Source organism: Schistocerca cancellata, chromosome 5 (assembly GCF_023864275.1).
Source record: "Schistocerca cancellata isolate TAMUIC-IGC-003103 chromosome 5, iqSchCanc2.1, whole genome shotgun sequence".
In the NCBI taxonomy this organism is placed as follows: Eukaryota; Metazoa; Arthropoda; class Insecta; order Orthoptera; family Acrididae; genus Schistocerca; species Schistocerca cancellata.
The window spans coordinates 163,212,825-163,235,276 of NC_064630.1; the positions used below are offsets into that span (position 1 = coordinate 163,212,825).

General features: G+C 44.0%; 1 protein-coding gene and 1 non-coding gene across 3 annotated transcripts in view; both read right to left on the reverse strand.

Annotated features, from left to right (window-relative positions):
- LOC126187664 (xaa-Pro aminopeptidase 1) overlaps window positions 1-22,452 on the reverse strand; it is a 160,621-nt gene that overhangs the window by 105,129 nt on the left and 33,040 nt on the right. For both annotated transcript variants that reach the window (XM_049928890.1, XM_049928889.1), the window contains exon 3: window positions 12,414-12,582. In XM_049928890.1, coding sequence (XP_049784847.1) covers window positions 12,414-12,582 — 169 coding nt within the window. The remainder of the gene's footprint in view (window positions 1-12,413; window positions 12,583-22,452) is intronic.
- Window positions 15,447-15,521, reverse strand: Trnat-ugu (transfer RNA threonine (anticodon UGU)). Its single transcript has one exon. It is a non-coding gene; the product is annotated as a tRNA-Thr (tRNA).

The following is a 22,452-nucleotide window of genomic DNA, read 5'->3' on the forward strand; positions in this document are numbered from 1 at the left end:
AAATTAAGGTGTTGAAGGAGGCGACGAAAGCGAACTCCAGGTGGTAGCAGGGCAGAGACATACAACCCGTATTGACGGTCAAGAGAGTCGTCAAAAAAGGAACGATAAGATGGATGGTCGGGCATTGACAGTAGCCGACAGGCATACCGACAAAGCAGTATATCGCGCCGGTAGATGAGTGGCAATTCGCCAGCGTCAGCATGAAGACTCTCTACGGGACTGGTATAAAATGCTCCGATCGCAAGTCGTAAACCCCGATGTTGTATGGAGTTGAGGCGGCGTAAGATGGATGGCCGTGCAGAGGAGTATACGAAGCTCCCATAATCCAGCTTGGAGCGGACGATCGACCGATATAGACGAAGTAGGACGGTTCGATCCGCTCCCCACGACATACCACTGAGAACACGGAGGACATTTAAAGAACGGGTACAACGGGCGGCCAAATATGACACATGTGGAGACCAGCTAAGTTTCCTGTCAAAGGTAAGGCCTAAAAATTTGGTTGTCTCCACGATTGGGAGAGCAACGGGACCGAGTCGTAAGGACGGTGGGAGAAACTCTTTGTAGCGCCAGAAGTTAATACAGACCGTCTTCTCAGCAGAAAAACGGAAGCCATTGGCGACACTCCAGGAGTAAAGACGGTCAAGAGAACGCTGAAGACAGCGCTCCAGGACACGTGTACACTGCGCGCTGCAATAGATGGTAAAATCGTCCACAAAAAGGGAGCCTGATACATCAGCTGGGAGGCAACCCATTATTGGATTGATCGCGATGGCGAAGAGAGCGACGCTCAAAACTGAGCCCTGTGGCACCCCATTCTCCTGGCGAAAGGTGTCTGACAGGACAGAATCCACACGTACCCTGAACTGTCGATCCATTAAAAAGGAACGAATAAAAAGAGGGAGGCGACCGCGAAGGCCCCATGTATGCATGGTGCGGAGAATGCCCGCCCTCCAACAGGTGTCGTAAGCCTTCTCCAAATCAAAGAACACAGCCGCGGTCGGGCGCTTCCGCAAGAAGTTATTCATAATGAAGGTCGACAAGGTAACCAGATGGTCAACAGCAGAGCGGCGCCTACGAAATCCACATTGTACATTGGTAAGTAGGCGTCGAGACTCGAGCAGCCAAACCAATCGAGAGTTAACCATTCGCTCCATCACTTTACAGACACAGCTGGTAAGCGAGATAGGTCGATAACTGGAAGGCAAGTGCTTGTCCTTCCCCGGCTTAGGAATCGGGAGAACAATAGACTCGCGCCAGCATGCGGGAACATGTCCCTCAATCCAGATGCGATTGTATGTACGAAGAAGAAAACCTTTACCCGCAGGAGAAAGGTTCTTCAGCATCTGAATATGAATAGAATCAGGCTCTGGAGCGGAGGACCGTGATCGGCCAAGTGCGGTTTCGAGTTCCCGCATGGTGAATGAGGCATTATAACTTTCACAATTCGAGGAGCGGAAGTCAGGTGGCCTAGCCTCCTCTGCCTGTTTGCAGGGGAGGAAGGCAGGGTGGTAATGAGCGGAGCTCGAAACCTCTGCGAAAAAGCGGCCGAAGGCATTGGAGACAGCCTCAGGGGCCACAAGGACTTCATTCGCGACCTTCAAGCCAGAAACTGGGGAGTGGACCTTAGTGCCAGATAGCCGGCGCAGGCTACCCCAGACAACAGAAGAAGGAGTAAAACTGTTGAAGGTGCTTGTGAAAGCAGCCCAGCTGGCTTTCTTGCTTTCTTTAATAATACGATGACACTGAGCACGTAATCATTTATAATTAATACAATTCGCCACTGTAGGGTGGCGTTTAAAGGTGCGTAAAGCACGTCGAAGAGCACGTAAAGCGTCTCTACATGCTGCGGTCCACCAGGGGACCGGTACGCGACGTGGAGAAGAAGTAGGGTGAGGGATGGAATATTCAGCAGCAGCGAGAATGACTTCCGTGAGGTGTGCGACCTGACGATCGCAGCTTGTGAAGGTTTGATCCTGAAAGATCGCCCTGGAAGAGAAGAGCCCCCAGTCTGCCTTGGAGATGGTGCAACTAGAGGAGCACGGAGAGGGAGTATGCTGCAGGAGATGGATAACACACGGGAAGTGGTCGCTCGAATATGTATCAGCAAGAGCATACCACTCAAACCGGCGTGCAAGTTGGGGAGTACATATAGAGAGGTCTAAATGGGAATAGGTGTGAGATGTGTCCGAAAGAAAAGTAGGGGCGCCAGTATTGAGGCAGACAAGATTGAGCTGGTTGAAAAGGTCTGCTAACAAGGAGCCCCTCGGGCAGGATGCTGGAGAGCCCCAAAGGGGATGGTGGGCATTGAAGTCTCCAGTTAACAAAAATGGTGCAGGTAGCTGAGCAATAAGTTGCATCATGTCTGCCCTGGTAACGGCAGATGACGATGGAGTGTAAACGGTACAAAAGGAAAACGTAAAAGTGGGGAGAGTAATGCGGATGGCAACTGCCTGCAGGCTGGTGTGCAACGTGATGGGATCGTAGTAAACATCATCCCGGACCAGCAACATAACCCCTCCATGAGCTGGGATACCTACCACAGGGGGTAGGTCAAAACGCACAGAGGTGTAGTGTGCCAAGGCAATTTGATCGCATGGGCGTAGCTTCCTTTCCTGGAGGGCTACGACGAGCGGACGATGCAAGCGGAGCAGCAACTTCAAGTCCTCTTGGTTGGAGCGAATGCTGCGAATATTCCAGTGAATAAGTGCCATCGTAAGAAAAGGAAGATGAGAGAAGGGGTCACCTCGAAGGCCGCTTAGGGCCTGGCTTCGAGCGAGCACTGCCGCCGCTATCAGTAGGCGGACAGTCATCGTCCATGGGGTCTATAGGGTCATCGGCCATCTCGGGAGGATGGCCGGGAGGGGGAGCTTCCTCCGCCGGTGAACGGCCAGATGTACGGCTACCAGTGGTGCGGCCAGGCGAAACGGATGACGGCCTGGGGCGGCAACCGCTGGGTGGCGCAGGAGAAGAAATGCGCCGTGGCGGAGAAGGAGAACTGTGCTTCCTATGCGCCTTTTTGGAAGGACGTTTGGTGGAAGTACCGGTCGAAGGCTGGGAGGTCGAGGGACGGAGGAAGTCTGCACGGGATGGTTCCTTCTTGAAGGCCCATGCATCTGACTTCGGGGTCTTCGACTTAGCAGAAGCTGAGGAAGGGGCTGGTGTCTGTGGGGTAATGGGAGGAAGAGGAGACGTCGACCGCGCGATCTTAGCACTGGCCGAACGGACGACCGTGGTGCTGAAGGTCAGATCGCATGTCTGGGTTGCTACCTCCCGGGTAGTCCGAGGAGAGGCGAGGACAGTACTGTATTTCCCCGCTGGGAGCAGCGTGGGCTTCCTACTAGCCAATAGCTTGCGAGCAGCCGAGGTGGACACTTTTTCTTTGACCCGAATTTCTTGGATACAGCGTTCTTCCTTATAGACAGGACAGTCGCGGGAGGATGCGGCATGGTCACCCTGACAGTTCACACAACGAGGAGACGGAGGTGGACAGTCACCCTCATGGGCATCCCTGCCACAAGTGACACATTTAGCCGCATTGGAACAAGACTGTCGAGTGTGATTGAAACGCTGACATTGGTAGCAGCGCGTAGGTGTCGGGACATAGGGGCAAACAGAAATAACCTCGTAGCCCGCCTTGATGCGCGATGGCAGCTTAACACTATCTAAGGTCAAGAAAAGTGTCCGGGTCGGTACAAGGTCATTGTTGACCTTTTTCATGACCCGATGGACAGCCGTCACGCCCTGCTCAGCGAGGAAAGATTGAAGCTCCTCGTCAGTCAATCCGTCGAGGGAGCTAGTATAGACTACACCACGAGACGAATTCAAAGTTCGGTGGGCCTCCACCCGAACAGGGAACGTGTACAGGAGGGTGGCCCGAAGCAGTTTTTGTGCCTGAAAGGCACTCTCAGTTTCTAGTAATAAGGTGCCGTTACGCAACCTGGTACAAGATTTGACAGATCCGGCTATGGCATCTACGCCCTTCTGAATAACGAAAGGGTTGACAGAGGAAAAATCCTTTCCGTCCTCAGATCGAGAAACTACGAGGAACTGTGGGGCAGGCGGTAGTACTTTTGTCACTGTTGGCTGGTCATGTTTCCGTTTTTGGGTCGAAGTCGAGAGAGATGGAGTAGAATCCATTGCGGAGGAATCCCCTATGGTTGCCAGCGTCTCCGATGGCGCGCTCCTTCCTTGTGGGGACCCTCTCAGAGGGCACTCCCGCCTTAAGTGAATGTTTACACCTCAGGTCACACGTCCCGAGAAACAGACGGAGGGACCAATCGGCATGGTCAGAAGGTATCAGCTCAGGCAATCACCCCTCCCCGGGCCTGGCCTTTACCAGGGGGTACGCGCGTGCCTTACATGTCTACCCAGGGCGGGGACTTACGCGTTACCCCGTCACCGGCTACGCGTGCGAACGCGTGGGTCGGCCTTCAGGCACGCACAGGGAGGAAGGAAGAAGAGGAAAAAGAAGAGAGAGGGAGAAAGAGGACAGACTGTCTCAAACGCCAAGGCGGAGACCAGAGAAGCCAAGGAGAAGAAGGCAATGAGAAGGCAAGGAGAAGAAGGCAATGAGAAGGCAAGGAGAAGAAGGCAATGAGAAGGCAAGGAGAAGAAGGCAATGAGAAGGCAAGGAGAAAAAGGCAATGAGAAGGCAAGGAGAAAAAGGCAATGAGAAGGCAAGGAGAAAAAGGCAATGAGAAGGCAAGGAGAAAAAGGCAATGAGAAGGCAAGGAAAAAAGGCAATGAGAAGGCAAGGAAAAAAAGGCAATGAGAAGGCAAGGAAAAAAAGGCAATGAGAAGGCAAGGAGAAAAAGGCAATGAGAAGGCAAGGAGAAAAAGGCAATGAGAAGGCAAGGAAAAAAAGGCAATGAGAAGGCAAGGAGAAAAAGGCAATGAGAAGGCAAGGAGAAAAAGGCAATGAGAAGGCAATGAGAAAAAGGCAATGAGAAGGCAAGGAGAAGTCAAGGGAAAGAGTAAGGAAGACAGTGAGGTGGAGAAGAGCAAAGAAAGGAACCAACAAAAGGAAGGAAGAAACGAGAAGTGAAAAACCAAAAAGACCACGATTATAGGTCGTGGAACCGTCCGTCTCCAGACGCAGGCGCTAACTACCCCCGTGAGGGGGATGGACTCCTTTTAGTCACCTCTTACGACAGGCAGGAATACCTCGGGCCTATTCTAATCCCCGGACCCGCAGGGGGGACTGTTTCCTTGCTGAATTGCCAAAAGTATGCTCATCTGCAATCCCCTGCATTCGCCACAACCTCCCGTGCATTGCTCACATAAGATGACTCTTTGTTCCACTTTGGGGTCAATTCAAAATCACGGCTGTCTACAAAAAGGTCACACGACAACTCTGTTGTCGATAGTTACTCAGTCAACAACATTTTCGGTCTGCCACGGTTCCTTCCCAGGAGCTCAGTCTCCTGGTGTTTGGACACAGGCCCCATCTCTGCTGGGTAACGCCCAATCCAGTCTCCTTATGGATGACCGTTAAACTGTAACTATTACCTCCATGAAGTTGTGGTGGCTCAACCTGTAAAACTAACACTTTGACCACACCCCTGGTAGTGGCCAAGAAACCCAATGGCTTCTTCCAGCGATGCTGAGACTTGAAATCAACAATCGATGCCCAGGCACATGTGGAACCTTACCCCACATCATATCCAGAGGACCTCCTTGTCGGAAGTGAATATTTTTCTAAGGTAGATCTAGCAGACGCATGTTTGCAGATTCCCCGGAACGTGGGGTTTATTGCAGGAAGAGTTCCCGGCTACACAATTCAAAAAAGCTAGTGTCGGTAGGAAGGATCCAGATGGCAGAGGCTGTGAAACAGTCACTGAAGTGAATACCATGTTGGGCAGCATGTTCAGCAATTAAGCGGTCCAGGTGTTTCTTGGCCGTAGCTTGTCAGTGAGGGTACTTGCGAGCAGAAGTCTTGTTGATTGTCATGCCCACGTTCAACATAGCACATTGGTTGCAGCTTAGCTGATAGATCACGTGACTGCTTTCACAGGTATCCCTGCCATTAATGGGGTAGGTGATGCTTGTGACTACGCATCATGATTATTAACACTCTCTTCGGCTTATAAAAGTGTAAGTGCTTGCCTTTTGGGATCTTGTGTGCTCTGGCAATCTTCCAGAGATACCTGGAACACCCAATCATTTCATTATTGCTTTCACAAACAATCTTGATGACTTAACTGTCATTTGAGCTACATGTCAGGACCACCTGCACAACCTTTGCACCCGTCTTGCTACATTGCATGACAGGGCTGAAGTGCTGGTTACACAAAGGCCAATCTTTTCAGAAGCAAGCTGAGCACCTGGGACACTTGTTCAGCACAGAAGGGGTCCAGACCTCTGACCACAACATTGCAGCTATTGATACTTCTCTGCCTCAAAAACTTTAAGCTGCATGCTTTTTTGAGAAGGTGTATTATGATTCTAAGCTCCTCACACAACTGGCCCATTTTATACATCTGTTTAACCATTTGTGAAAGAACAGTGTTCAGTATAGTTGGACAGTTGCCTGTGAGTATGCTTTCACACAGCTGAAGCACTTGCACTTATCACATTGCCTTATATACTTCTCCACATCAGACCCTCTGTTTTGGCTGCAGGTGCTTCTCCGTGTGGCATTGGTACATTTCTGGTGTGTAGGAACAATGACAGTAATGAGCAACCAATTGCCTAGTGTTGAAAACGCTGACACTCACTCAAAAGAATTATTCACAGATAGGAAAAGAAGTCTAAGTGATTATTTTTGCAATTAAAAAATTCCATATTTACCTATTGGGAACTAAGTTTACACTCATTACAGACCACAAACCGCTGGTGGCACTCTTCGGGCCATGTTCCTGCCTTCCACAATGGGCAGCACAATGGCTCCATCATTGGGCACTTTCCCCTCAGCTTCTATACTGCTACCATTAAATACAGGCTCACAGCACAACACACAAGTGCTGACACACATTCTCACATTCCCAGTATTGTCACATTCTGGCCACAATAGTAAGTATATGAAACCTTCACAAAAAATGCATTTAATTACTCTCTCCCCTTCCCTCCAAGTGTATCATCCACATCCCACATCCTCAACTATACTCCTGAATAGACTCTAGTAACATCATCTGGAACACGTGAGGCAATACTGACCTTACGACTTATCTTAGAAGAAAGATTAAGGAAAGGCAAACCTACGTTTCTAGCATTTGTAGACTTAGAGAAAGCTTTTGACAATGTTGACTGGAATACTCTCTTTCAAATTCTAAAGGTGGCAGGGGTAAAATACAGGGAGCGAAAGGCTATTTACAATTTGTACAGAAGGCTATTTACAATTTGTACAGAAACCAGATGGCAGTTATAAGAGTCTAGGGACATGAAAGGGAGGCAGTGGTTGGGAAGGGAGTAAGGCAGGATTGTAGCCTCTCCCCGATGTTATTCAATCTGTATATTGAGCAAGCAGTAAAGGAAACAAAAGAAAAATTCGGGGTAGGTATTAAAATCCACGGAGAAGAAATAAAAACTTTGAGGTTCGCCGATGACATTGTAATTCTGTCAGAGACAGCAAAGGACTTGGAAGAGCAGTTGAACGAAATGGATGGTGTCTTGAAGGGAGGATATAAGATGAACATCAACAAAAACAAAACGAGAATAATGGAATGTAGTCGAATTAAGCCGGGTGATGTTGAGGGTATTAGATTAGGAAATGAGACACTTAAAGTAGTAAAGGAGTTTTGCTATTTGGGGAGCAAAATAACTGATGATGGTCGAAGTAGAGAGGATATAAAATGTAGACTGGCAATGGCAAGGAAAGCGTTTCTGAAGAAGAGAAATTTGTTAACATCGAGTATAGGTTTAAGTGTCAGGAAGTCATTTCTGAAAGTATTTGTATGGAGTGTAGCCATGTATGGAAGTGAAACATGGACGGTAAATAGTTTGGACAAGAAGAGAATAGAAGCTTTCAAAATGTGGTGCTACAGAAGAATGCTGAAGATTAGATGGGTAGATCACATAACTAATGAGGAAGTATTGAATAGGATTGGGGAGAAGAGAAGTTTGTGGCACAACTTGACCAGAAGAAGGGATCGGTTGGTAGGACATGTTCTGAGGCATCAAGGGATCACCAATTTAGTATTGGAGGGCAGCGTGGAGGGTAAAAATCGTAGGGGGAGACCAAGAGATGAATACACTAAGCAGATTCAGAAGGATGTAGGTTGCAGTAGGTACTGGGAGATGAAGAAGCTTGCACAGGATAGATTAGCATGGAGAGCTGCATCAAACCAGTCTCAGGACTGAAGACCACAGCAACAACAACAACATCATCTGATATTATTTATCATCTTAACAGCACACATACAGTTAAAAATAGAACATCCTAGTATACTCCCCTATTTCCATGGAATGCATATGGATTTTCACTTGAGATTTGCGCGAGTGCTTTTGATTTTCTATTCTTCTTCTTACCCCTCCCTCCCTCCTTAGGGAGGCAATGAACTCGGCACACGTTTAAACTGATGAAGGCTCCTTCTGGCAGAAACTGATACTGCCTGTCTAAAATTGATAGTATTTATATGAACTCAGTCCATCATTGTTTCTGAAACAGTAGCACTTCTCTCCTAAGTCACAACAGAACTGAGACACAAGGCATGGCCATTGGACAACTGTGAAATCACTGCCCCAGCCTTTTCGTTCTGCCAGCAACTTCACAGCCCCGACTGTGCCATGGAAATGTGGCAATTTCACCTTACAGATATGATTTCTGCGATATCAGCATAATGCACTTGGCCAAATGCTCCACAGTGTGCAGACGTGCGGAAGTGCTGCACATGTGCGCACGTGTGTGACAGCGAGTGATAGCGACATCTGTTATTAGACATATGTCCTAAATGAACGGCGACGACTCCACTTCCCTTTTTATGTGGTACAAGCAAGAGTGCAACATACCCAGTCTCGTTTACCCTTGGTGACCGTAACCTTAACAGAGGTACTGAGAAATGGCAGGTACTGTAGCAAAGGACAGGAGGTCTATGTCCTCAGTTGTTCAAAAATGACTGGGAACTGCAATTCTTTTTTGTAGTTGTTGGCAAAAACTCAGTGTTTGCTGTGCCGCCGAATAATAGGCAGCCAGTGTAAGTTTTCAATTGAAAGACACTACAATACGTATCACAAGGACGAGTGTAGTGTACTCAACAGTGAAGAATGGAAAGCAAAATTAAATGTCCTTAAGAAAATGGATGACACACAACTTGATTTTACTGTACGTCAAAGTAACTGATACTACTTGAGCTCTTAGTTTCTTATGTTACATTTATGTCTATTTTACTGTATGCTGTACAATGTACTGTTTTCAATTTTCCACAATGACAACCACACTAAATCTTCGCTGCGAGCAAGTTCTAAAATCGCATTAAGAATTGCACAATCTGGGAAACCCTTTTTCGAAGGGGAGTTTGTGAAAGGGTGTCTGATTAATGCTGCAGAACTTGTGTGTCCCATGAACATTAGCAGGTTTCAAGAAATCAGTCTATCCAAACAAACAGTGACAAGACGTATCAGTGTTATGGCCGGCGATGTGCACAGGCAGCTAATAAATAAGGCTAAAGACTTTGTTGCTTTCTCTGTTGCGCTCGATGAAGCGACAGATCTTACAGATACAGCCCAGGTTGTGATACACATACGAGGTGTCGATAACGCACTTTGTGTAACAGAGGACATTTTGGACTTAGTACCTTTGAAAGAGACTACTACAGGTGCGGACTTACTCCAAGCTGTCGAGCAAGCGACTGATGGTGTTGGTATGGACTGGAATCGGTTAGTCTCAGTGACTACAGTTGGAGCACCATCAATGCAAGGCCACCAGAGAGGGCTCATAGCATGGATGCGCAAAAAGCTAGGACACACAGACGAAACGTTGTATGGAATTCACTGCATTCTGCATCGAGAGGCACTTTGTACAAAATCAGTAACGTTAGCAAACGTCGTGCACATTGTTGTGCGTACTGTAAACTATCTGAAGACACGTGGGGTTACGCATCGCCAGTTTCGGCAGTTATTGGAGGAATTAGGAACGGAGTACAGCGACATACCTTACTATACCGAAGTACGCTGGGTCAGTCAAGGTAAAATGCTGAAAATATTTTTTTATTTACGTTTGGTCATAGTAACATTCTTACATGAGAAGAGAGAAAGTGAACCTATGTTGGAAGACCCTTGTTGGATATCAGCCTGCCTGTCAGTTTGCAAGGTGAAAATAATTTAATTTCTGACATGTTGGAAAAAGTAAATGACTTTGAAAGGAAGCTTGCACTTTGGGAGAGTCAGCTATTGACACAAAACACTGCACAATTCCCAACTCTTGGACTGGTCCATCAAAGTGCTAGATTTCAAGAATAAGTGTCAATAATTGTAAAAATTAAGGAACAATTTCGAGCACAATTTGCAGATGTTACGAGTTTGTCTCCTGTCATTCGCCTCTTTGCTCGACCTTTCTTGTCGTCAGTTGAAGATGCTCCGAATTATCTACAGATGGAACTGATCGACCTACAGTACAATACAAGACTGAAGGACAAGTTCTTTGCAGTGCAAAGTACAAAAGAATTCTATGAAAATTATTCACAACAAGAATTTCCACACCTGCACCGAGAAGTCGCGAGCGTTATGTCCATGTTTGGGACAAAATATGTTTGAGAGAGATTTTTCTTGGGGATGAAAATGAATAAATCAAGGTTTAGATCAAGCATAAGTGATGAAAATCTTCGAAACTGCTTGCGTTTGTCAATGAGCCATGCTTTTGTGCCCAATATTAACTATATCATTTCTCATGACCAGTGATAAACGTGTTTGGATTTATTCCTTTCATAATTAAAAATTATTGTTTACTAACTGTGCATTATTGCCTCATTCTGCTCCATATTACATTATTATCAGGAAAATTGGTCATTAAACCAATTGTTCAATTGTATGTTTACATTTAGGATTTCTCTCTCTTTTTTTTTTTTTTTCTCCTTCTTCTTCTTCTTTAATGTGTGAAGGGCTACACTCAGCTGAAGTCAATGAAACATAACATTCATCTAATTGTCGGTTATTATGCAGATTTCAGATGGAACTGATGAAAGATATAGCAATAATGGTATTGAAATAACAGGTGATCATTGAGAGGTCTGTGGTTATCATTCTGTTCAGAGGTCAGTGAGACAGAAATTGTGTGGGTGTAACTGAGGGCACCGAGGATTAGTTATAGGAAACCTTGCATTAGTTTAATGTTATTTGAAATCATGAATAAGGTTCCTTGGAATTCGCTAAGTGCTCTCTTTCTTAAATACTAGATCAAAAACATTACGCATATTTTCGTGCCGTCAGTCAAGCTGCCTTAATAAAAACCCACTGTTGTTAACTGTATTACCTGTCTTACTGGGTTAAACTGTCAACACAAAAGTAAATGTCTCAATGAGTAGACTGTGACAGTATTTTAAATGTTTAATACGCGAAATACCTTCCCATGGTTGGCCTGCAAGCTGTGGAAAGAGAACTAGAATGCGCCGGTACAGAGTATCCCAGCAAGTGGATAAAGCGACATCTGTGCGTAGAAACATGCACTACATGAACACTGACGGCTGCGGCATGCACGCTGTGACCCGGAAGTTGCACATGAGCAGGAGCACCGCACGCGTTCAGAATTTCTGGTCAGCCCTGGCTTACAGTGTCTTAAGCAAAAACACCTAACTGGCCTCTGTACTGCAGTTTCTTGTATCATTCTGCTGTAACATTTTCCACTAAGTCAATCAAGGCATTGTTCTGCTGGGACAGGTAAAGCTTTCTAATTACTGCCAATTATTAATAATCCCAACACAATGTGTATCTCTTACACTAAACTTCTTATCTGAACAATGAATATTTGAATGATTCTGAATAAAATGCCAGCACGAGTTGCAATTTTTGTTTTAAAAACCATGACTGGTTTCAGTCGCCCCCCCCCCCCCCCCCCCCCCCCCCCAAAGGACAATTTCACATCCTGGCACATACCACTGGATAATGGCCTTTGAGAGCAAAACTGGTTGTGGTCTCTAAGTCAAACAGAAAAGTGCTTGCATTTTATTCAAAATCAATACAACAGTTGAGGAATCCATATGCCAAACAAGCAAATTTTTAATGTGTTCATATCGTCCAGTTATCCAGTAAACATTGCTTATAAACAAATTACTCTCAGGATATCTTGGCTAATTCAATAATCTTAACATCCCACCTATGCCTCAAGTAAAGCGTAGTAGTTCACCTGTAATCTACCACCTAATTGTGTACATGATGGTTGTGATTATTTAATGTTATATCCTCAAATGGCAGTCACCACTCAAATTGTTAGCATCATACTTATGCTATTTTCAGCAATGTGACATGTCACTGTAGCATACCTTCCTTCATAAGTGTCCAGTTATCATCCATTTGCTTTGTCGCTTGGAGAAAATAACGTCCATCTGTCCACAAACAAGCCTGTGTTTCTGTAATAACAGCAGTCCCAGCAGATCCAGTAAACCCTGATATAAATGCTCTTCTTTTATCACATTCTGCAAGGTATTCACTCTGTAATAAAGAGTTAAACATGTATCAGCCTTAAAATCAAGGACAAAAAAATTCATTGTATATACTACACTAATTGCTTATATGAATCAAAGCTAAGATCAACACCACACTTTCAGGACAATTCATTCATTTCTGGAAGTTGGGTTAAGAAGGTGGAAGAGTACCACATGCCCCTGAATGACAAATGACAAGCTATTCAGAATCAAAAGCTCAAAGAATGCAAATACACATTGTAGAAGTATGAATTGTGCACTACAGAACAAAGGTACTTATCCACAATTGTCATTTACCAACGAAAAAACACAAAAGTGAAAAATGTCATTTTAACAGTAGTGCATGTGTCATACTTTCTCACTTGTATGTAAAAAGTTTTTAAATAAAAAAACTTTATACAGATTAGAATCTCGCAAGAAGGAAAAATCTTTGTTTTATATTTACAAGAAACTTTGCTAAAAGTCAGTCATTTTACATCAGCTACACAATCAAAACCTTTAGATGCACTCTTAATTTAATGCTTTCAGAGCTGTAGTCAATTTCCAATTTGTAAAGAACAATAAAGGCCATTACGCCAAGAGGCGGCTTAATTATGAGTTACTATGGAAGTGGGAGAGCTGAAGAATGGTATAAATGGGGCTGTCATCTCTTACTCGGTGATCACTCTTTTGTTAAATCATCTAACACACTGTTTTCCCACTCTTCCTGCAGTTCCTTTATTCCTGTGAGTATCAAGCCTCTGTGTGAGAAATAACATTGCTACAACTGAGAACATTCTGCAATTCCACCTCTACTATGTAGCTGGAATGCACGTCCAGTTTTTGAATGTATCAAGCTTGATGTCATGTACCTACCTCCACCAAATGTGTGCAATTTCTGAAGAAATTAATAAACTTCAGCATATCTACCATTAATAGCATTCCTGTACATACATAACACTACAATCATCCATTTTCATAAGCAGCTATGGAAATGAAAGTTTATTCTAGGAAAGTGATGTAGCACAGCTCTGACATGGCAGGTGGCACAGAGAATATAACTTAACAACTGGTTAGCATCACATCATAAATGCCACCAATATTCTGTGTATGCTGCAGTTGCAGATTTTTGTACAGGTTTCCCCTATCCTTGCTATCTGGTATATAAAACTAAAATCCTCGATTCCTAAGACACACATTACTCCACTGCTACACAGAAGATTGGTTGTTGATTGCAGGAACACAGGACTGGCAATGCTGGTCATCACTCAGCTCATTTACTGAAGTGCTCACAATTTGCACCACCAGGAGGTGCTTGTAGCTTACGGTAAGAGAACTACAGATGTACTGACCCTTTCCTTTGCTATGGCACAAAATAGCGAACTTTGAATAACTGCATAAAAATTATGACACCTTCCCTTCTAATGCAAGACAGCACAAAATGGAGGACTGTTAAGCAAAGCCCTAGTTTGGGGCACTGAACCATCTGGCATCAATGCACCAAAACAACACCCTAAGCTGCGAGGTTCTGTCACTGTGGTGACCACACACTAAGAAGTAAAAAGACTTAAGAAGGCAACGCTGCTTATTCAGGAACCTAATGGAGCAGGAGCAACTAGCCACTGAAGAGTGAAGTTGCGTAATATTACACCTCTGCCTAGGTGCCTTCAGACGCTGACTGAACACAACTAGCAGAGCAAATGAAGTCAACAGACAATGGAGACTGCTGGCAACAATGACCTGCTGCCCACCTGTGTGGGACTGCTGCTGTGAGAGGGGTACTGACCAGCAGACTCATTAACATCCCCCAAATCAGACACTCATTCTCAGTTTTGCTCAGCTTGCTCAGATTTTCTCAGATGGTCTCGAAGTGGGCACATCATGCTGAGGTAGGCTATCAGTGCCAGACTAATTCTGCTTTGAACAACATTTACGTTTGCAGTACATGATGACGCAGCCAGTCACCTACTCCGCACTCCAGAAGCTGCAGGCATCCGCTTGAACAGAGGATTTCATGCAGACGATCGGGTATCTTCACAATGCCAAATCACCTACTGGGTGATTTCCTCCTGAGGACATCCACCTCCCTGGTGGGGTGTGTGTTTAGATCTGGACTGGTAGTAGTTGTTGTCTTCCAGCCCTCATCTACCACCTTGTTGCTGACCAACATCCAGAGTGGCACATGCGTTTGACATCTAGCATGCTGTGGGCAAACATCTGAGTACCGTCCTCTCCTGCACAAGGCAGGTCTGCAGCCTGGTCGAGACTATCAGGCATTGGTGCACAGTCTTTGACAGCATCACCAGTTCTTCCGGCTACAGCAAATGATGCAGCTTGTGCACTGCTGCCCAGACATACTTTATGACCATGGCTCGCTGGACTCTGTAGTTCACAAAGTCATTCTTGGGTTGCTGCCCTATCCTCCAGCAGCGACCACGCCACTGTATCTATCATGAATAAAAGTCTGATTCAACCAGGGATGTTTTACCACAGTTCACTACTTGATTCTAGTCACCACAGCCCACAAGTCATGTCCTGGCAAAGGAGATGATATTACTTCCTGACCTTTGCACAACTGTTTCCTCCATCCCAGTAGGGGTCACATTCGTGATGTCTACCCTTTGATTCCAGAGATGTTCACTGTCTGAATGACGATCAAGTTGTAAGACAACTCAATAGGTATATTCAGTTCCCATAGATGACATGTCACAAGACTAGTTGATAGCCTTCCAAACTGAATATGAAGCTATATATGACGGTAGTATCTGTTCCCGAAAGAACAGTTACCGTGGATGACCATGCAGTTTCGCTAGAAATGAAATGATAATTAAATGGACACCCTAGCTGCAAACAGGCGTTGATGTACTTCATTGGGGACATGATGAAAATGTGTGCCCCGACCGGGACTCGAACCCGGGATCTCCTGCTTACATGGCAGATGCTCTATACATCTGAGCCACCGCGGGCACAGAGGATAGTGCGTCTGCAGGGACTTATCCCTTGCACACTCCCCGTGAGATCCAAATTCCCAACATGTCCCCACCACTACATTCGTAGTGCGCCTAATAGATGTTTGCCCTTCAACATGTCCCCAATGAAGTACATCAACGCCTGTTTGCAGCTAGGGTGTCCATTTAATTATCATTTCATGAATATGAAGCACTCATAATTCATCCGGGTAGAGATACAAAATATTAATTCTGATGTATCATGAACAATATTTTATTTAAAGTAAACCAGATCACCATTACACTTGCAAAACAATCCAAACATACAATGAAATAAGATAAGTAGAATAGTTACAGAGGCGGGTATATCACCAAAGCTTGATTGGTAAATAAGTGAAAATTTTGTTGGAACAAAACAGTCAGAGCATCGCACTGCAGCAAAGACAAATTCAGTCATAACACTGCTGGCAGCCAGTGCAAGAACTCTTGACAGCTCCAGTGACCAAATCAGCTGAGGATGTGTGTAGATGTCTGCCACTACACCAGCCCCCCCACTCCGAGAAGTGACACACCGCAAGAACAACATTGGGTACGACCTTTCTGCCATACATCCCCTGGGTGATGGAAAGAATTGGTCATATACTGTACAAACATGGCATAAAGATTATTTACAAACCAACCAAGAAGTTCAAAGAGTGTCTCAGATCGGCACAGGACAAAATGGACCCACTTGAAACATCAGAAATATACTGCATACCCTGTACATCTGGAAAAGTATACTTGGGAATGATTGAATGATCCATTAACACCAGGATCACCAAACATAATGACATTGCAAGTTGGGACAGGTGAAAACCAACTGTGGCAGAGCGCACACTGTGTGATACCGACCAAATATAAAAATTTGTCAACATGGAAGTACCTGCTGTGAAGAAGAGCTACAATACGTGCTTGTTCAGATAAGCCATAAAAAACCATAAAATGACAACTGCTTCAAAAAATAAAGAGGAATGTCTCAAACTAAATGGATCATGCACCGAACAAACATTGCAGGTAGCAAAGGGAGAACTACAGCAGTAATGAGCAAGGAAGAGCTCTCAGATGTTGGTGTGACAGCTACAGAACTCTACTCCAGTCCACCACTAGCAATGGCGAAACATCAGAAAAACTGTCAAACAAATGTCAGCCAAAGAACTTGAGACAGAAGCCAACAGGCAATCGGATTGGTCTGATCATGTTATTTCATGTTTTCAAATGTACCACATGATGATGACTATTTCTGTATGTCCTTCTAAGATATGCTATCTATATAAATTGCTTTGTCTTATTGTATTTATGTTCTTGTCTTTGAACTTAGCCGTACATTAACACTTTCTTCCGCTGACCCCTTCAATGACATATGGCAGTGTTAAGCTGCAACTGGGTGGGGGATGGGAGGGGGGGGGGGGGAGAAAAAAAAACAGTGCAGTTCACAAAAGAAAATAAATTATCACAGAAAAACACACCTGCCATCAAAAGTATTTGAATAAAGTGAAGACTAATGGATCTGAAACATTTTTTGAACATCCAAACAAATCACTATATCTGACACACACTTATTTCAACTTTTAGAAACATATGTGGCTAGATTCAAATTCTGAGTCCCATGAAGAGACAACAGCAACTTAGATAGGTATTTTGCAGACCTTACAGAATCTTATTTCAGGAGTGTATTCTATTTACCAGAAGAAGTGCATAACCTTAAAAATGCTCTAAACATGATTGCATTTAGACTTAAAAAAATAATCTTTCACTTACAAATGGACAAATTTTCTTCTCGTCCTTGTAGCGATGGTATGTGTTGTACACTGGTATTGTGAGGACTACATCTTCTGTAACTTCACAAACAACACTCTTTTCATTTTACTCACTGATTCAATACTCATGAGGTGCTATATCATTATATGAGTCTACCAGTTCATCCCTAGGATGCATCAGCATAAGGTGTCATGTCTCACAATGAATACTACCCCACACAGCACACAACATAACACTGAATACCAACATGCAAGACCTCACTTGGTATGCACCTTGAAGATGTGACTAAACACAGAGCTGCTTACCTGCCTGCTCCTGCAATGCCTATTTTACCGTAGTTGTCACCCCCGCCAACTGGTTTAACACTTACCACAAACACATACAGGAAGAAAAGTGAGACAAATGTATCACAAAGTTGAAACAACATAACCACACCATACTTTTAACAAGATGATTTCTGGTGGTCATTTCTTACATCTTTAGATTCTTCACCTACATAAAGCAATACCTGATACCAATCCTACCGCGTTCTCCTATTTTGATATGAAACTTCCTGGCAGATCAAAACTGATTGCCGGACTGAGACATGAACTCGAGAACTTTGCCTTTTGCGGGCAAGTGCTCTACCAACTGCCCTCCCCAAACATATGACATGTCCTTACAGTTTTACTTCCTTTGTACCAAGTCCTACCTTCCAAACTTCTCAGACACCCTCTTGCAAAACTTGAGGGTCTTGCACTTCTGGAAGAAAGGATATTGCAGAGACGTGGCTTAGCCACAGCCTCAATGATGTTTCCAGAATGAAATTTTCATTCTGCAGCGGACTGACGAGTTCATTTCAGTCAAGAATTTGGACATTTTGAAGAAGTTAAGCATAGTCTTAGATTTCTTAAATAAGGTTCCTTTACCTTTAGATTCAGTTACTTTTTACCCTAGTGCTGAAGAGGCTAAAAAATGTTAAGGTAAAATATTATGTTATCCTTTCTTCTAGGAGTTTAGTCCCAAAAGTTTTGCAGGAGAACTTCTGTGAAGTCTGTTAGGTAGGAGATGTCGTATTGATAGAAATAAAGCTTTGAGGATATGTCGTGACTCATGCTTGGGTAGCTCAGTCAGTAGAACACTTGCCTGCAGAAGGCAAAGGTCCTAAGGCCCTGAGTTTGCCTCTCAGTCCGGCACACAATTTTAATCTGCTAAGAAGTTTCATATCAATGCACACTCTGCTGCAGAGTGAAAGTTTCATGCTGGAGTATGATAACAGCCAAGCACATGTATACACAGTAATAAACAAAACGACATGACATGACAACTTCTCTGACACTATGGCATGGGTTCCTCATCTTCAGTTTCAACGAAATAGGTTTTAAAACTCTTCTTGAAACAAACGAAGACTAGGGGCCACGCATAAAGAAAAACAAAATTAAAAAGCTAATGACCACCCTATTGTACACACTAAGCACCACATAGTGTCCCATTAGATACATAATGGCAGCTCTGCCATGGCACCTCTACCAACCACCCAACCCCCCACCCCTTTCAAGAAATGGTTACTGCTGTATGAGGAACATTTCACAACTTATCAAAAATACCATCAGTCATACAATTCTCAATGTGAGTATTGATACAGATGCAATCATTTGGAAATAGGTGTCTTCTCAGGAAACTTGGTCAAAATTTGCACATTCTCTCTCCTTTCAGAAGCTCTGTATAGTACCGTGAGAACAAAATCTGTCTGACTTACAGTTTGCAGAACATGTTTGTGCCATGGGTAACGGGTTCATTTTAGACTATCATACTTCTAGTCTGCCTGTGAGCTTGGCAACATACATCATCTTACACTGTAACACCAGAACTTGAATGATGATGTAGAATGTGGCACATATTTTTGAAGCTCAAGGTGCTAAACACCATGACCATGTAGAAAACAGACAGCATTAATATTTTTTCTTAGTACACACAGGACAACCCCTCTAAATGAGAAATGCCCACTGACAATATCTGCTGCAACCATCCTCTGCACTTTGACGAGAGGGAACATTTTAACTTCGCAGATCCAGACACCAATAGCCCAGGCACAGCCTTAATAACCATCACACGGTCATTGCTAAGACAGTAATATCTTCCTTGCATCACATGTAGCTGCCTACATAGTGCCCTAGCGCACTCAATGCTGCTAAGCAGTAGCCAATTCAGTCCTTTGCTTCAAAATAGTAATTCAAACATCATACCAAGATATTAAAGATTTTCCAATGGAAGAGTGGAGATGCAGTATAAGTACCTGATCCACCATGGTATGAATGGAACAACCACCCAAGTGAAACAGTACATACGCTCAAGGACAACAGTGATAAAATTCAGAGAGATTAGAGTACATTTAGAAATAAGAGAATTTCCTATCCCGGAAGCAAATTTAGCCAGGATAGCTGAAGCAAAGAAGCTATCAGAAATAGATATAGATGGAGAATGCTTTCCTCAGCAAAAGAGCCCTATCTGTATCAGCTAATGATAAGAAAATAAGGAAGGAATTCTTGAAAGTGTGTGTCTGGAGCATAGCAGTATATGGAAGTCAAACATGAACGATCATAAATGCAGAAAAGAAACTAGAAAAATGAAATGTGGCATTACCAGAGAATAGTAAAAATTAAGTGGCAGGTAGGCCAATGGCCTTGCCACAGTGATAACACCACTTCCCGTCAGACCACTGAAGCTGAGTGCTGTCAGGCTGGGCTAGAACTTGGATATGTGACCATCTGGTCTGCAGAGTGCTGTTGGCAAGCAGGGTGCATTCAGCCCTTGTGAGGCCACTTGAGGAGCTACTTAACTGGGAAGTAGCAGCTCCAGTCACGAAAACTGACAATGACCGGAAGACCAGTGTGATGCCCACATGTCTCTCAACATCCACATCCAGTGCCGCCTGTGGGCTGAGGATGACACGGCAGTCTGTTGGTAACATTGGGCCTTCATAGCCTGTTCGAATGGAGTTTAGTTAAAGTGGCCTGATTGGCTATGAAATGAAGAGGTAAGAGAATGACCAAAGTAATATATCTGATCATGTGACTGTATTTTGTGTGTGCAAATAAAGTCATTTTAATTAGTAATAAGTGTAATGCATATATAAAGACCAAAAATCTCCTTAAATATTACACTTATTACTAATTAAAATGACTATTTGCACACACAATATATATCATTCCACGTGGGACAAATATGTCTAAAAACAAAGATGATGTAACTTACGAAACGAAAGCACTGGCACATTGATAGACACACAAATATACACACAAAATTCAAGCTTTCGCAACCAACGGTTGCTTCATCAGGAAAGAGGGAAGGAGAGGGAAAGATGAAAGGATGTGGGTTTTAAGGGAGAGGGTAAGGAGTCATACCAATCCCGGGAGTGGAAAGACTTACCTTAGGGGGAAAAAAAAGGATGCACGCATGCGCGCGCGCACACACACACACACACACACACACACACACACACACACACACAAGGCAAATAATGCAAATAAAACACAATTGTATGGAAATTTATTGATCACTGGACAGTGAAATTTATGCCTACTTGCACGTATTTGGAATGTGAAATTCAATCCATATTAAAATATATCTTCATGATCTGGACTCACAGTGAAGAAGAACTCCAGAATTTCCTCTCCAACCTCAACTCCTTTGGTTCCATCAGATTCACCTGGTCCTACTCCAAATCCCATGCCACTTTCCTTGACATTGACCTCCATCTGTCCAATGGCCAGATTCACACGTCCGTCCACATCAAACCCACCAACAAGCAGCAGTACCTCCATTATGACAGCTGCCATCCATTCCACATCAAATGGTCCCTTCCCTGCAGCCTAGGTCTTCATGGAAAACGAATCTGCTCCAGTCCGGAATCCCTGAACCATTACACCAACAACCTGAAAACACCTTTCGCATCCCCCAACTACCCTCCGGACCTGGTACAGAAACAAATTACCAGAGCCACTTCCTCATCCCCTCAAACCCAGAACCTCCCACAGAAGAACCCCAAAAGTGCCTCACTTGTGACAGGATACTTTCTGGGACTGGATCACTCTCTGAATGTGGCTCTCCAGCAGGGATACGACTTCCTCAAATCCTGCCCTGAAATGAGATACATCCTTCATGAAATCCTCCCCACTCCACCAAGACTGTGTTTCCACCGTCCACCTAACCTTCGTAACCTCTTGGTTCATCCCTATGAAATCCCCAAACCACCTTCCCTACCCTCAGGCTCCTACCCTTGTAACCGCCCCGGTGTAAAACATGTCCCATGCACCCTCCCACCACCACCTTCTCCAGTCCTGTAACCCGGAAGATCATGAAGATATATTTTAATATGGATTGAATTTCACATTCCAAATACGTGCAAGTAGGCATAAATTTCACTGTCCAGTGATCAATAAATTTCCATACAATTGTGTTTTATTTGCATTATTTGCCTTGTGACAATTTTCCACTTAATATGCTATATAACTTAAAAGTTGACTGTAATGTAAAGGGCATTAGTTTTATTAGTTGGCCCAGGTTTCCGTATTGTTTTTAAACTAACATGGACATGAAGTGTGTTAAGCTACTGCAGAAAAATTTTATGAGGCACAGTATAAATCCAAATATAAATGGAAAATGCAAACTGGCTGATAGCAGAATCTTTAAGAGAGACACTGCTACTCATGGGTGACTGCCTGCAGTCAATTAGTGAGGACAGTTCCTTTTTTAGGGTAAACTCTAATTTTATTAAGTTACTGGAGATTAGGTGTGGAGAAAGGTGGAGTTGCCTCTTATGATGGGATACAAATACAAAAACAGTGGTACCACAGATTTCGCAGTGATCAGCATTCTGAAGCTTGTGCCACAGAAGCAGATTTTCATGAGAAGGTAATAATAATACAATGTACTGTACATGAAAGCATATGAGAAGAGTAATTTAAAATAATTTATGAAATAACTTGATGGATTATTAAACTTCTGGCTGCAAAACAGAATGTGATAATATTTAGTGGAAATTTCAATTTAATTTTCACAAAGAATAGCTATTCTGCAGCTATGCTTATATCCCTCACTATTTTACATGATCAAGTTCCTCTTATGCACCAACACTGAGTTTCACAACATTTTTTTAGATGCACCAAGACTGC